Source organism: Peromyscus californicus, unplaced genomic scaffold (genome assembly GCF_007827085.1).
Source record: "Peromyscus californicus insignis strain IS unplaced genomic scaffold, ASM782708v3 Scaffold_6__1_contigs__length_162567912, whole genome shotgun sequence".
NCBI classification, from domain to species: Eukaryota; Metazoa; Chordata; class Mammalia; order Rodentia; family Cricetidae; genus Peromyscus; species Peromyscus californicus.
The window spans coordinates 138,733,797-138,747,374 of record NW_026294584.1 but is presented as its reverse complement, the minus strand read 5'-3'; the positions used below and the strand labels follow the sequence as shown (position 1 = coordinate 138,747,374).

At 49.4% G+C, this 13,578-nt stretch overlaps 2 protein-coding genes across 6 annotated transcripts; one reads left to right on the top strand and one right to left on the bottom strand.

Annotated features, from left to right (window-relative positions):
• Positions 1-61: 61 nt before the first annotated feature.
• Tpi1 (triosephosphate isomerase 1) lies at positions 62-3,537 on the top strand. The gene is made up of 7 exons (XM_052719746.1): positions 62-314; positions 1,491-1,614; positions 1,702-1,786; positions 1,859-1,991; positions 2,427-2,512; positions 2,747-2,834; positions 2,965-3,537. The coding sequence occupies exons 1-7, from the start codon at positions 89-91 to the stop codon at positions 3,081-3,083; spliced, it is 861 nt and encodes a 286-aa protein (XP_052575706.1). The 5' UTR covers positions 62-88; the 3' UTR covers positions 3,084-3,537.
• Positions 3,538-3,631: 94 nt separating this feature from the next.
• Spsb2 (splA/ryanodine receptor domain and SOCS box containing 2) lies at positions 3,632-11,948 on the bottom strand. Of its 5 annotated transcripts, none has more exons than XM_052719742.1 (3): positions 11,059-11,948; positions 4,280-5,022; positions 3,632-3,992 (listed from the first exon to the last, which is right to left on the bottom strand). In XM_052719742.1, exons 2-3 carry the CDS (start codon positions 4,941-4,943, stop codon positions 3,862-3,864), a joined length of 795 nt encoding a protein of 264 aa, XP_052575702.1. In that variant the 5' UTR covers positions 4,944-5,022; positions 11,059-11,948; the 3' UTR covers positions 3,632-3,861. The 5 variants fall into 5 exon arrangements, with proteins under 5 accessions (XP_052575702.1, XP_052575701.1, XP_052575700.1 ...); XM_052719741.1 differs by lacking the exon at positions 11,059-11,948 and adding an exon at positions 5,469-5,649; XM_052719740.1 differs by lacking the exon at positions 11,059-11,948 and adding an exon at positions 5,259-5,462.
• Between the last annotated feature and the right edge of the window lie 1,630 nt (positions 11,949-13,578).

Here is a 13,578-nt window from a genome sequence, read left to right as displayed (position 1 = left end):
ACAAGAAAGGAGAAACGTCAGAATATCGAAACACCGGGAGGTGGCTAGGCGGAGGGGGAAGGCCTAGCAGCTAGGGGCCGGGCTAACCATGGCGGAGGGCGGGAAGGAGGAGGAGTTCTGCTTCACAGCGCTCTATATAAGTGGCCCGTGGCCAGGGCCTCGCGCTTGTGCTGACCTTCAAGCAGGCAGTCCCAGCGCAATGGCGCCTTCCAGGAAGTTCTTCGTTGGGGGCAACTGGAAGATGAACGGGAGGAAGAAGTGCCTGGGAGAACTCATTTGCACCCTGAACGCGGCCAAGGTGCCTGCAGACACCGGTGAGCTCCATTTGGGAGCGGCGGCGGCGGGGGTGGGGAGGGGGGTATCGGGCGTGGCAGCACCTACTCCCTATCCGAGTGGACCTGGAGGCTGGCCTGGGGACAGGGGCCATTTGGTGTCCGGGCAGCATAGAGATGTGCTGAGGGGGAAGACATTTAAATGGTGCCCTGGGCCTGTGGATCGGGAAAGGGCTTCTTGGGGTGGGGGCTGGGTGGAAGGTCGCCCCTACGAGTGGACCGGGGCTGCACTAGCTAGAGGCCACGGTTAAGAAGCGGAACCAGTGTCCGGGTGGATAATCAAGAAAAGTGGCACGTGTCCCCCAGAGTGTGGGGGAGGAAGCTGAGCTTGCGCGGGCTCTCAGCTACCTGCCCCCTCGGTCTCTAGATCCGTGCGTCTCCGCACGTAGCTCGAAACTCCTCCCCTCGCCGCGGCTCGCTCTGGCCTCTGAGCTGGGGGCTCCTACATCCCTACCCCTCCACAGCCTGGACTACTCCTGCCTTCCACCTTAGGGACTGAGCAGGCGCCAAACACGCTGAGCCCCTACATCCCTACCCCTCCACAGCCTGGACTACTCCTGCCTTCCACCTTAGGGACTGAGCAGGCGCCAAACACGCTGAGCCGTTTGGGAATGAAAAGCTATCCCACAGATCTCCTCAGTCTGGAAATAGGAAAACACAAGGTCTCTGAGAGCTCATCAACTCCCTGCTGCTCACGGATACTACCTATCCTCCATCCTTCCCCCTCCTACCCACCTAAATCAGAGAACCTTGAGAGTGACCAAAAGGGTATCGTCCACTCATTTATTTCCCAAAGAGCCAATACAAACTCCAGTAGTTGGCTTATTCTCCTTAGGCTAAACATCCTTGCCAGGTTGGAGTAGTGGGGTGGGCTATTTTAGAAAGGGTTGGCCCCCGGAGAATGCTGAGTCTAGGAGGTGCCCATTCCCAGAATAGCCTGAGGAAATTAGAGCCACAGCTGTTAAAAGAGCAGAGGGCAGGTTAAGGGCTGGGGCCTAACAGGAGCATTAGGGAGGCTGTGGGTACAGGCCCAGCCTGGACTGTGTAGTGGACAAAGGTCATCTTTCTGGAATGAAAAAGGCAGGAGGATAGAAGCAAGAGGGTGAAGGCCTGACAGCGAGCCCGGAGAATGAAGGCTTTCTTTGATTTCATTCTCAGAGGTGGTTTGTGCACCCCCCACCGCCTACATCGACTTCGCCAGGCAGAAGCTAGATCCCAAGATTGCTGTGGCTGCGCAGAACTGCTACAAAGTGACCAATGGGGCCTTCACTGGGGAGATCAGGTGGAGTGATCTGGAGGTAGAGAGGGGTGTAGAGGGAAACTTCCTTGGAGGCTCCTTGCTGAACCTTGGTGTTTCTGTCTGTTTTAGCCCTGGCATGATCAAAGATTTAGGAGCCACATGGGTAGTGCTGGGTCACTCGGAGAGGAGGCACGTCTTCGGGGAGTCCGATGAGGTCAGTAAGCAGGAGGGGAGGTAGGAGAGGCACTTTCATCGAGAGGGATGTCTCACTGTATTTGTTCAACAGCTGATTGGGCAGAAAGTGGCCCACGCCCTGGCCGAGGGCCTTGGAGTGATCGCCTGCATTGGGGAGAAGTTAGATGAGAGGGAAGCTGGCATCACCGAGAAGGTTGTTTTCGAGCAAACCAAAGTCATCGCAGGTACCTCTGGAGAAAGGGACCTTTGAGCCTAGCAAGGGCCCCAGAGCTGGGGTCTGGAGGTCAGAGACCCTGCAGCCTGCCTGATTATGTTGAGGCAGGAAAAGCGGGTGGGCTTTGTCACTTCTGTTCCTTCAGAAGCCACTAGGGGCTGCTGAGATGCTCTGTGGGTAAGGGGGCTTACTGCCAAGCGAGGATCTGTGTGATCCCCCAAACGCACATGGTAGGAGAGAACCAACTCCTGCAAGTTGTCCTCTGGCCTCCATATGTGCGCGCGCGCACACACACACACACACACACACAAGCAAATTGTTTTTAAAAAATGGATAGGGAAAAAGAGCCCACCAGGGGCTGTAGGTCATTACTGTTACACCCTGGCGAGCTTGGCTGGGCAACTCCTTCCTCTTCACTGTTCTCTTCCTGATCTCTGTCCTGCAGATAACGTGAAGGACTGGAACAAAGTTGTTCTGGCCTATGAACCTGTCTGGGCCATTGGTACCGGCAAGACTGCGACACCTCAACAGGTAACTAACTGCCCAGGAGCCACAGGGGCCCCCAGACTCAAGAAGAGTGACTTGCCAAGAATGTTCACTCGGCCTGGCTGGGATTGGAGCATTGCTATTCTCTGGCCCCAGGGCTTTTCCCGAAACTAAACGTCCAAGCACCAGTGTGTGTGTGTGTGTGTGTGTGTGTGTGTGTGTGTGTTTTCTCTTTGAATGAACAGGAAGGGTTTTATTTAATCTGCCTCCTCTTTCTAGGCCCAGGAAGTACACGAGAAGCTTCGGGGGTGGCTGAAATCCAATGTTTCTGATGCGGTGGCTCAAAGCACCCGAATCATTTATGGAGGTGAGTGGGTTTGGCTCCAGCCAAGGTAGAAATGGGCTAAGACAGACTGAGGCCCCCCAGAGAGGTGGGGCTTAAGTGTACTAATCCTATCCCTGACCAAGCCATCTTCCTGTTCCTGTTTCTGTTACAGGTTCTGTGACTGGAGCAACCTGCAAAGAGCTGGCAAGCCAGCCTGATGTGGACGGCTTCCTCGTGGGCGGTGCTTCTCTCAAGCCTGAATTTGTGGACATCATCAATGCCAAACAATAAGCACCATCGGTCTCCCCAACCCTTCACTAGGCCAGGACTAGGTCACCCAGAAGCTTAGTAACTGTTCCCACCAGACACATGCTTCTGATGTCATCTGTTCCATCTTGTGTCCTAATCCACACTGTACCTTCCTGAACCTTGTACACCTCCCTATAATGGTTGGGACCAGGCCAATCCCTTTACCACTTACAATGGTTAGAATGAAATACGTCACCTAGTTCACCAAGATGGCTTCCTGGCTGGGGGGTGGATGGAAAGAGTGGAACTGACTGTCCCTTCAGGCCCTAGCAAGGGCAAGAGAGTGAAATCACCTTCCTTTCCCTTCTCAGCGTATACCAAGGCTAAGGTCCTCTTGCTCTAGGAGGCCGGGGATGTTCCCCTCCCCCACAGTGCCGCCCTCGTATTGTATTTGTGAACCATCTTACATGTAAGGGAAATAAACACCTGGCCCTGAGCTTGTAGTTGGTCATCATCTTTGCACGTTTCCATGTAATTTCCCAGTGACAGGACTACGGGGGGCGGGTGGAACAAAAACCAAACAGGCGCTGTGACAATACATCTCGTTTTTTACTTGACAGACATCTTTGCACCAGGCTGCCACAGCCTTTGCGGTCTCTTCCTTGTCTTGCCCCTCTCTAAGGGTGAGTGAAGGGGCCCAGCCTCTCCTCCCCTCAGCTTCACTGGCTTTTCTGTTGTTTGTCTAGGCCGATGGTGCCTCTCCACCTGTCCCCACCGTACTGACGATGGCCAGGTGCCAGCACAATCTGGTGCTCCAGGGTCATTTGTAGAGCAGGTAGCGCTTCATGGCAGGGGGCAAAGGCAGAGTGGATATTTGGCCAAGCCGGGTATCTCCCAGCGCGTGGCGCACACACAGGCGGCTCAGGTGCAGAAGGGATTGTGGTTCCTCTGCTGAGAGAGAAGAAAGGCAAGGTCAGTAGACGTGCAACTCCAGCCAGACATCCTCAAACTCCTGAGTCCTGCTCAAGCTCCCTCATTTCTTCAATTCTGCCTCCGCCTGAGAGAGGAGATCTTAGATTCTGGATTTCTGCATCACACATCCAGTAAGGCCTGAGTGAAGCTAGAGCCAAGGCCATCTAAGTGACAAGCCAAATGATATGAAGTGATATGAAGCCCCCTTTCTGTGGTCCAAGCATGAGTTTCCACCCCAAACCGTTGCCACCTAGTCCGGGTCTCACCTCTTCTTTCGCCCATGTAGTGGATGCGGACCTGGCACTGGCCCCAGACAGCGCTTACAGAGGGGTAGAGGGTCCTGCCCTTCAGACCATGGAAGGCTGGCCCCAGGTAGGTGCCCCCAACAGAGTAGCCCAGAGTCCCCTCCTCCATGTCGAGAACCACCAGAAGTCTCTCTGGCACCACCAGCTGCTCACCCTGAGGTCCAGCAGGGTACTGGCGGGCCTCAAGGCCCTTACTCTGATGATACAATTTTCCCCGCCCAATATCCCAGCCCCAAGACTCGCTGTTGCTGCCCAAAAGCGCCGCATAGTGGTCAACCTGCAGCGGGGCGAGGGCAGTGGCCACGCCCACCACAGCGTGTGTGCCCCTCTGCTCCAGGGGCCAGCTGATCTCCCAGGCATGCAGGCCCCTCGAGTAACCCCTCTTCCCCCGGACCCCATCAGTGCTTTGGGCCACAGGGCGCCGCTCAAAGCACAGCCCCCCTTCCTTGACATCGATGTTCTCGGAGCAGTCCTTGGGATTCCAGCCGTGGCGTCGCTGGGCTCCTAGGTCAGGAGGGGGAGCAGACAGGAGCTCCTCCAAGCCCTCCGGAGGAGAAAAGTCAGAGTACAGAGCCTGCGAGGTGGGGGTGCTGCTGCTGCCCCTTGCAAGGGCCGTCTGGCCCATGAGGTGAGCCGCTGATGGGATCCTCGAAACAGGCTTGCTGGGGCGTCTCTCTTCCGAAACTTGAGCTCCGGATCGTCCCCTGGAGCGGCGTGGGAAGAAAAGTGTGAGGCGCAGCATCTTTCCCTAGCGTTCCCGTCATCTGTTCACCCGTGTGTGCCAACCAGCCTGCTCTTGGTCCCCTAACCCTCCTGGGCCCATCACTCTGCTTTCACACCATCTGTGCCGCGCCCCCCAACTTTCTCACGAGTTCGCCCCTCCGACCACACCATGGACCATCCCCCTTGCCGTCCCTAACACCCGCCCTCTCTCCCGCACCTCGCTGGGCTCCCCAGCCCGCAGGGACCTCGGCCGAAGCACCCAGATAGGCAGGCTAGGCGCGCCCCTGACCCGAGACTGCTTCCGGCTCCAGCGGGGACGCTGGACGCCCGGTGGCCCGCGCTCCGCCCCCGGGCTCGGTCGGTGGTTAACCCTCTCGTCACCACCCAGACCACGCCCGCCACGCCACGCCCCCCGTGGGAACCTCACCCGCTGCAAGAAATCGAGGCGAAGAATCTGTGGTGATGCCAGTCGTGGACAGGCGCGCATGCTTTGTGGAGCCTACTGTGGGTGGGTAACCTCTTGTCCCTTCCCAGGACTCGATCTTCCCCTACGTGAAACTCTTCACCGCAGTTAATCTTTCCGACGCCACCTGACAGCTGCGTGTCCCGCCCCCCGCCCCCCCCCCCCCCCGCGTCCCTGTCTAGAATTAACCCTTTGATGACATCATCGCCTTGGATTCTCTATGGAGAGTGTCCTCTCCACTGGAGACCTTTGTGCTGCCTGGTCGAGTCATTCCTGAGGCCCTAAGAGTAAGAGGCATTGGCATCCTTCCTGAACTACTGCTCCCATTCCGTAGACCGCAGGGGCTATGTTTGTTCCCTGAGTCTCCTATGTGGCCGAAATGACAGCCATTCATTCTTCTGCCTCAGCCTCCTGAGTAATGTAGACTACTAGTGGGCACATCTTCTAGTGGATATGCTTCAAGGGTTAGTTTTGAGTAAAGCTAGATCACTAGCTGCATTATCATGGGGGAGGTTGCCATTGACCTCCTCCAACGTCTATTGATAACAGTTCAAATATTCCATAATGCTACAGGTAATTTTAACTCGTGTGTGTGTGTGTGTGTGTGTGTGTGTGTGTGTGTGTGTGTGTGTGTGTGAGAGAGAGAGAGAGAGAGAGAGAGAGAGAGAGAGAGAGAGAGAGAGAGAGAGACACTCTGTGACCTTGGCTGGCCTAGAACTCTCTGCCTCCTAAACGTTGGAATTAAAGGTGTGTACCACCATGCCTGTCCTAATTCTTTTTTTTTTTTTTTTCGTTATTGTTTGGTTGGTTTTGAAATGGTGTCTTGTAGCCCATGCTAGGACAAAACTAGCCATGTAGCCAAGAGCTGGCCTTGGATTCCTTCTCCTCTTAGCTCCACTTTCAAGTACTTGGATTATAAGGGTATGAGTCACATATGGCTAATTTTAACTTTTTAAAATTCAGATGTGGAGCTGCTGAGATGGCTCAGTAGTTAAGAGCACTGGCTGCGAGTACCTAGTTCAGGTTCCAGCACCCACATAGCAGTTCACAACCATCCATAAATTCCAGTTCCAGGGGAACTGATGCTTTCTTTTGACTTCCACACAAATGTGGCACAGACACACATTCACGGGAAATAACTATACATGTAAAATAAAATAATTTTTTTTTCAAGACAGGGTTTCTCTGTGTAGTCCTGGCCATCCTGGAACTCTCTCTGTAGACCAGGCTGGCCTCCAACTCAGAGATCTGACTGCCTCTGCTTCCTGAGTGCTGGGATTAAAAGGCATATACCACCACCACATGGCAAAACAAAATAATCTTAAATAAAATCTGGATGTAAAAATATGCTATCCTAAGTGGCCCAATTATATGTGATTGTTTTCTTTTGGATGCCTTTAAGAAAAAATTTTTTTTTGAACGAGATCAGGGTTTGTAGCTCTGTAGAACACACTGCCAAGTAGGCCTGAAAGAAGATGTATAGTTGTTTGTTGTTGTTTTGTTTTTATTCTTTGCTCTTTTGGGGGGCCTGCCACCTAGCTCCAAATAAATCATACACAGAGACTTTTTCTTTCTTATAAATGCTCGACCTTAGTTTGGCTTGTTTCTGGTCAGCTTTTCTTAAATTATCCTGTCTATCTTTTACCTCTAAGCTTTTCCCTGTCTCTATTTCGGCAAATCTTTCTTTCTTACTCCTTGGTTGGCTGTGTGGCTAGGTGGCTCGTGCCTTCTTTTCTTGCTCCTGTCTCTCTTGCTCCTTCCAGATAGCTCCTATTTATTCTCTCTGCCTGCCAGCCCCGCCTATCCTTTCTCCTGCCTCGCTATTGGCAGTTCAGCTCTTTATTAGATCATCAGGTGTTTTTAGGCAGGCACAGTAACACAGTTTCACAGAGTTAAACAAATGCAACATAAAAGAATGCAACACATCTTTGCATCATTAAACAAATGTTCCATAGCATAAACAAATGTAACACATCTAAAATAATATCCCACAACAAAGATGGAAGGTCATTAGTTGCTTTTCAATCAAGGCTTTAGTTTCAAGTTGAGAAATAGAAACACAGTTGGACATTTTCCCCAGGAAGATACCTCATTCGTTCTGGAAGACAGCCCTTTCACCAATGACTCTAATAGCACGAGATGCATCTTGTTGCCTGTTCCCCCAGACGTAGCCTCACTAACAGTCTGCATGTTTTGCAGGTTGAAGTAGTTTCTAAAACTGTGAGTTCATCCTTGGCTAGTCTTGAACTTCCATCCAAAGGCAGACTTAAGTCAGAACCTTTAACAAAAGAAGATTTCATTTTCTGTGTATGAGTTTTTTTTTTTTTTTTTTTTGGTTTTTCGAGACAGGGTTTCTCTGTGTAGCTTTGCGCCTTTCCTGGAACTCACTTGGTAGTCCAGGCTGGCCTCGAACTCACAGAGATCCGCCTGGCTCTGCCTCCCAAGTGCTGGGATTAAAGGCGTGCGCCACCACTGCCCGGCGAGTTTTTTTTATTGAGTGCAAGCATGCATGTATGAATGTGTACCATATACTTTCTTGGTGTCCAAGGAAGCCAGAGGAGGACACAAGGTCCTCTGGAACTGGAGTTAGAGGTAGTTGTGAACCACTGTGTGGGTGCTGGGAACCAAACTCTTGTCCTCTGAAAGAGTGCCAGGGGCTCTTAACCTGCGAGCCATCTCTCCAGCCTGAAGGCAAAACCTTCATTTTCTGTTAGTATTGGGGAATGTATCCAGAGCCTCGTGTATCCAGACCATACTCTACTACTGAGCTACAGGCCCGCCCTGAATCAGAGTGTGTTCTTGACTTTTGATGTAGCCTTGTATTTCGACTGCTGAGCATTTTCTGGTTCATGTCTTCCAGTGATAAATCTAAACGGCTTTGGATTTGGGTTGGTTTGGGTTTCATTGTTGTTTGCTTTTTAATTTTTAAAATTACATTTATTTTTGTGTGGATGTGGTTGTGTGTGACAGTGTGTAATGTGTGTGGAGGTCACTGGATAACTTTCTGGTATCAGCTCTTTGCTTCCACCATGTGAGTCCCGGAGGTGAATCCAGGCAGTCAAGCGTGGCAGCAAGTGTCCTTTTTTTGAACATAAAAAAACTGCAAATATCTTCTCTGTAGAAAATAGTAAAAATGATAACATTTCCCAATAAGCCCTTTTATTAAGCCCAAATAATAGCTGGATTATACATATAAATATTGTTTAGATTCTGGGATACAGAAGAAACCTATCTTCATCTGTTCAGAGAGCTGTTTTACTTAAGTTGTGTAAGTGAGATTCCTATTCATCCTCCCCTTCACTGTTTGATTTATGGCAGACATTTTTCTATAGGTCAATCCATAATCTAAAAAGATTTTAGCTTCCCCTCCTGAAAGTACAGCCAGCATTTTCTTTCATCAGTTTGATACAGTACAAATTCTTACCCTAATAGTGAAATGTTTCACTAAATCTTGCCCAGTGATTGGGCAAAACCAAAACTTTATTATAAACCACAGTCGTCCTAGGGTCCCCCCTGCTAGGTAGCCTCCCTGGTTCTACGGGTTACAGTCTGATTGTCCTTTGCTTTATATCTAGTATCCACTTATGAGTGAATACATACCATGTTTGTCCTTCTGGGTTTGGGTTACCTCACTCAGGATGATATATTCTAGTTCCATCTATTTGCCTGCAAATTTCATGATGTCGTTTTTCTCTGCTGAGTAGTACTCCATTGTGTATATGTACCACATTTTATTTATCCATTTTTCAGTTGATGGGCATCTAGGTTGTTTCCAGGTTCTGGCTATTACAAATAATGGGCAGCAAGTGTCTTTACCAAGAGAACCATCTTGCAGCCTCTGTGTGTGTTGTTTTAATGTATATGGGTGTTTTGCTTGCATGTATGTCTGTGCACCATATGTGTGCAGTGCCTATAGAGACCAGAAGAAGGTGTTGGATCCCCTGGGACTAGGGATATAGATGGTTGTGAGCCACCATGTAGGTACTGAGAATGGAAAATGGGTCTGCTGGAAGAGCAGCTAGTATTCTTAATCACTGAACTGTCTTTCTAGACCTTAATTTTTTGTTTGCTTGTTTGATTTTTTTTGAGTCAGCATCACATGTAGCCCAGGTTGGCCTTCAGCTAGTATGTAGCCAAGGATAACCTTAAACTCCTGATCTTCCTCCAAGTGCTGGGATTACAAGCATGTCCCACGATGCTGTGCTGCCAATTTTCTCTAAAGATGAATCGCTTGATTTTTGGTGGAACTGTAGTAACTTTAGAATTGGATGACCCAGTTTCACAAATTTCTTTAATTGCATTTATTTTTGTTTGGGGAACACTTGTGAAGGTCAAAGGGCAACTGTGTGGGTGCCAAGAATCACACTCAAGTCATCTAGACTCCGCCGCAGGTGCCCTTTATCTGTTGAGTCACCTGGCTGGTCCACTTTTACAAATTTCTTGAATACACATGTGCTGATGTCTTGAAGTCATATTTAGATACCACATATATGATATATATTTAAATCCCATACATATACACATGCATATGTACATATGAAAATGTATATATATGCACGCGTATATGTATATGCATACACATATGTATTAAAACATATATACATACATATACATATGAAGTGGGAGCTATTGGCCCTTGTTTAGTAAGTGAGCTTCTCTTCCAGATTGGAAAGAGTGTTTCTTTGCTCGGGTGACAAGTGGGTGGACTGCCTTCAGATGGGTCCTATTGTATGGAAACAAGGTACCTTAAAGCACTATAACTTAAATGAAGAAACAAACAAACAAAACACCGAAACCACATCTAGCCTTGGGCCCCACTGGGCTCAGCAGAACACAGATCAGTTTCCGTCTTACAAGATGGCCAAGTTCTGCCCCATTTAACCAGACCGTTGTTGAGTTCACGTTCAATGTCTGTGATAGAACTGGACCTGTCTTATTCTCACGACCAATGACTCCAGTTCTCACAGACTCACGCCGAAGGTTGAGACATGTTTAACTTGGGGACCGGAACATTTGCTGAGAGACAGGGAAGCTGCATCAACGAAATTTCAACAGCATGGTTGCCTAAACCAGGTCTGAACTATGACAACACTACCCGACATGCCAAGGAGGCAAGGGAAAACCTTACAAGGCCCCACCCCTAGAGGAAGAGCTAAAGGCAATTGATGGCTGCTGAAAGAGTCAGTCTTCCCCAGAGATGAGCCCTCTCCTTGGGTTATCCAACACCAAATGGTCAGTTCTAAAAACATATACATACGAGCAACACTACATGAACTCAGCAGGTTGTATTTATACGTTTATCTGTACCAACAATTAAAAAGAAATAGTATTATATAACATGTAAAACAAAACAGAAAGGCTCAAACCCGAAAGGGAAGCCTATTTTCCAAACTCACCAATGAGGATGAAATGGTTACTGGGCTGAGGTTGAGAAACCTGGATTACTGGCCGCCCGCAGGCCCCGCCTCCGGCTCCGGTCCCGCCCCCCGCCCCGGTGCTAGTCCCGTAACCATGGCAACGCACTGGCAGGCTGGGGGTGGGAAAGCTGACTCACTCGGGCTGACGGTCACGTGCGTGGGCGCACAGTGTGCGCTCCGGCGGCCGGGGGGTCTCGCCAGTCCTCAGCTAGCTCCAGAAGTCAGCCACCTCGAGCCCTCCCCAGAACTGCTGCTGCTCGGGCTTAGGGCGTTAACACTCAGGTCTGGAATGTTCCACCAGAGGAAACCTGGGTGGGGAGGGGTCGAAAGCTAGGGAAGGCCTTTTGGAGGAGAGCTGACCAAGGAAAGCCAGAGAGGTGAGCAGGGGTAAGAATAAGCCTGGTGTGGTGACGCACGCCTGTAATTTAGCTATTTGGATGACCAGAAGGATGATGGAGAGCTTGCAGCCAGCCAGGGATCTATACCAAGACCTTAGCTAAAAACAGAACCGAGTCATGCGAGGTGGCGCACGCCTTTTGTCCCAGCACTTGAGAGGCAGGTGGATTTCTGTGAGTTCGAGGCCAGACTGGTCTACAGAGCCAGTTCCAGGACAGCCAGGGCTACGCAGAGAAACTCTGTCTCGAAAAAAACAAAAATAAATAAAAAACAAAACAGACCCAGACAGAAGAGTTTTTAACTGCAAACCAGAGAAAGCTTGGATACAGGGAGAACCGAACCTGGACCCAGGGTGGGACAAAGGGAGATTTAGGAGAATGCCTTAAGTGAAGCTTCCCTGCCCCAGTGTGTTTTGAAGACTCCATTGTGGCAGCCCTGATAAAATGTTTCCTTGCTCTTCATCTGCTGACCTTCCTGCTGTAAGGATTCTCCACAGGCATTTTTTTCCCCTCCACAGGTCTGAAGTAGGAGACAGCTCAGTTTGTGTTAGAAAGCTCAGTATTAGCAGGGATGGCAGATCAGTGGGAGGGGCTTGTCTAGCATATACTAGACCTTGGATTTGAATAAACCTGGAAAAAAAAAACTCCTCAGGGGAAGGTCTCAGGAGACGCCCACCTTCCTTGAGAATTTTTTTTTATTTTTATTTTTTTTTAAAGATTTTATTTATTAATTATGTATACAGTGTTCTGTCTGCACGTGTACCTTGCAGGTCTGAAGAGGGCACCAGATCTCATTGCAGGTGGTTGTGAGCCACCATGTGGTTGCTGGGAATTGAACTCAGGACCTCTAGAAGAGCAGTCGGTGCTCTTAACCACTGAGCCATCCCTCCAGCCCCCTTCCTTGAGAATTTATAGGCAGTTAATGCTGGGAAAGGGAGAAAGGCTTCTTCTGTGGTGTAGACTTCGGTAAATGCCAATTTGGTAAATGCCAATGCCCCTTTAATAATCCCTCACAAATATTCCTGTAAATAACCCTAAGGAAACTCATTAGATCAACAACTGCTCAAATTGTCAAGTATAAAGGAACACATCCATTACAACAGCCACACCCTCTTAAAGTCTGCCAACTCTACCAAGATTAGTCACCAAAAACCTTAATTTACCCAATAAAATACTTTGTAATCTTAGCACTGAAGAGTCATAGGCAAGGGGACCAAGATATAACTGGAGTACCCTGTCTCAACAGTGATGACTGAAATGCTCAGGTTTCTCCTACCCTTGACGTTCTTCAGGGTCTCTATTTCCTTCTGATGGATCCTGACTGGGATGCCTTGCAGGCTTGCCATTTCATCAAGAAGAGGGAGGAGTGTTTTGTTAGTAAGAGCACATCCAAATGGGAGGGTTTTCAGTGATTACTTTTTCAAAGCACGGCAAAGTGGCTGAAAAGATGGCTCAACCTCTAAGAGCTCTGGCTACTCTTCCAGAGGACCAGGGTTTGATTCCCAGCACCCATATGGCAGCTCACAACCATCTGTAACTCCAGTTCCAGAGGATCTGATGCCCTCTTCTGGCTTCAGTGGGCAATAGGAACATACTGAAGGGGCTCATGGGGCAAATAAATCTCCTTTGTGCTGAGAACTTGGTCTTGGGTGTCTTGTGCTGACTTTGAGGTCCCTTTTACATATATGGTATAGATATATGTAGGTAAAACATCCAAACACATTTTTAAAAATAATTAAACTCATTAACCATGTTAAAAAGCCAACCCTGGTGCAGATAGGCGATCCTAGGAGAATAAAATGTGAGTCTGGGCTACAGTCTGGCAATTTAGTGAGACTTTGTTTCAAAACAAGAAAGGGAGCAGGGCCAGGTGTTGTGGTACACACACTTAATCCCAACAGTCCAGAGGCAAGTAGATCGCAATGCATTTGAAGCCAGCCTGATCTATACAGCAAGTTCCCGGACAGCCGGGACTGTAGAGTGAGACCCTGGAGAGAGAGAAAGAGACAGAGCACATGTAGCTCACTGGTAGAACACACTTACCTAGCATATGCAAGGCTCTAGTTCACTCTCTAATATCTCCTTCCCCTTGGGTGACAAAGTTTTCCTGGGAAGATGCAACACGCATCTACTCACTCCAGATAGGGAACCCATGACAGTCCAAAGTGTGACTACCATCAAAGTCCAATTTAGTAAACCAATGTGTTTTATTGGGGGTTACAAGAGCAGACATGACCCAAAGACAGCATGGGTGACTGCTCT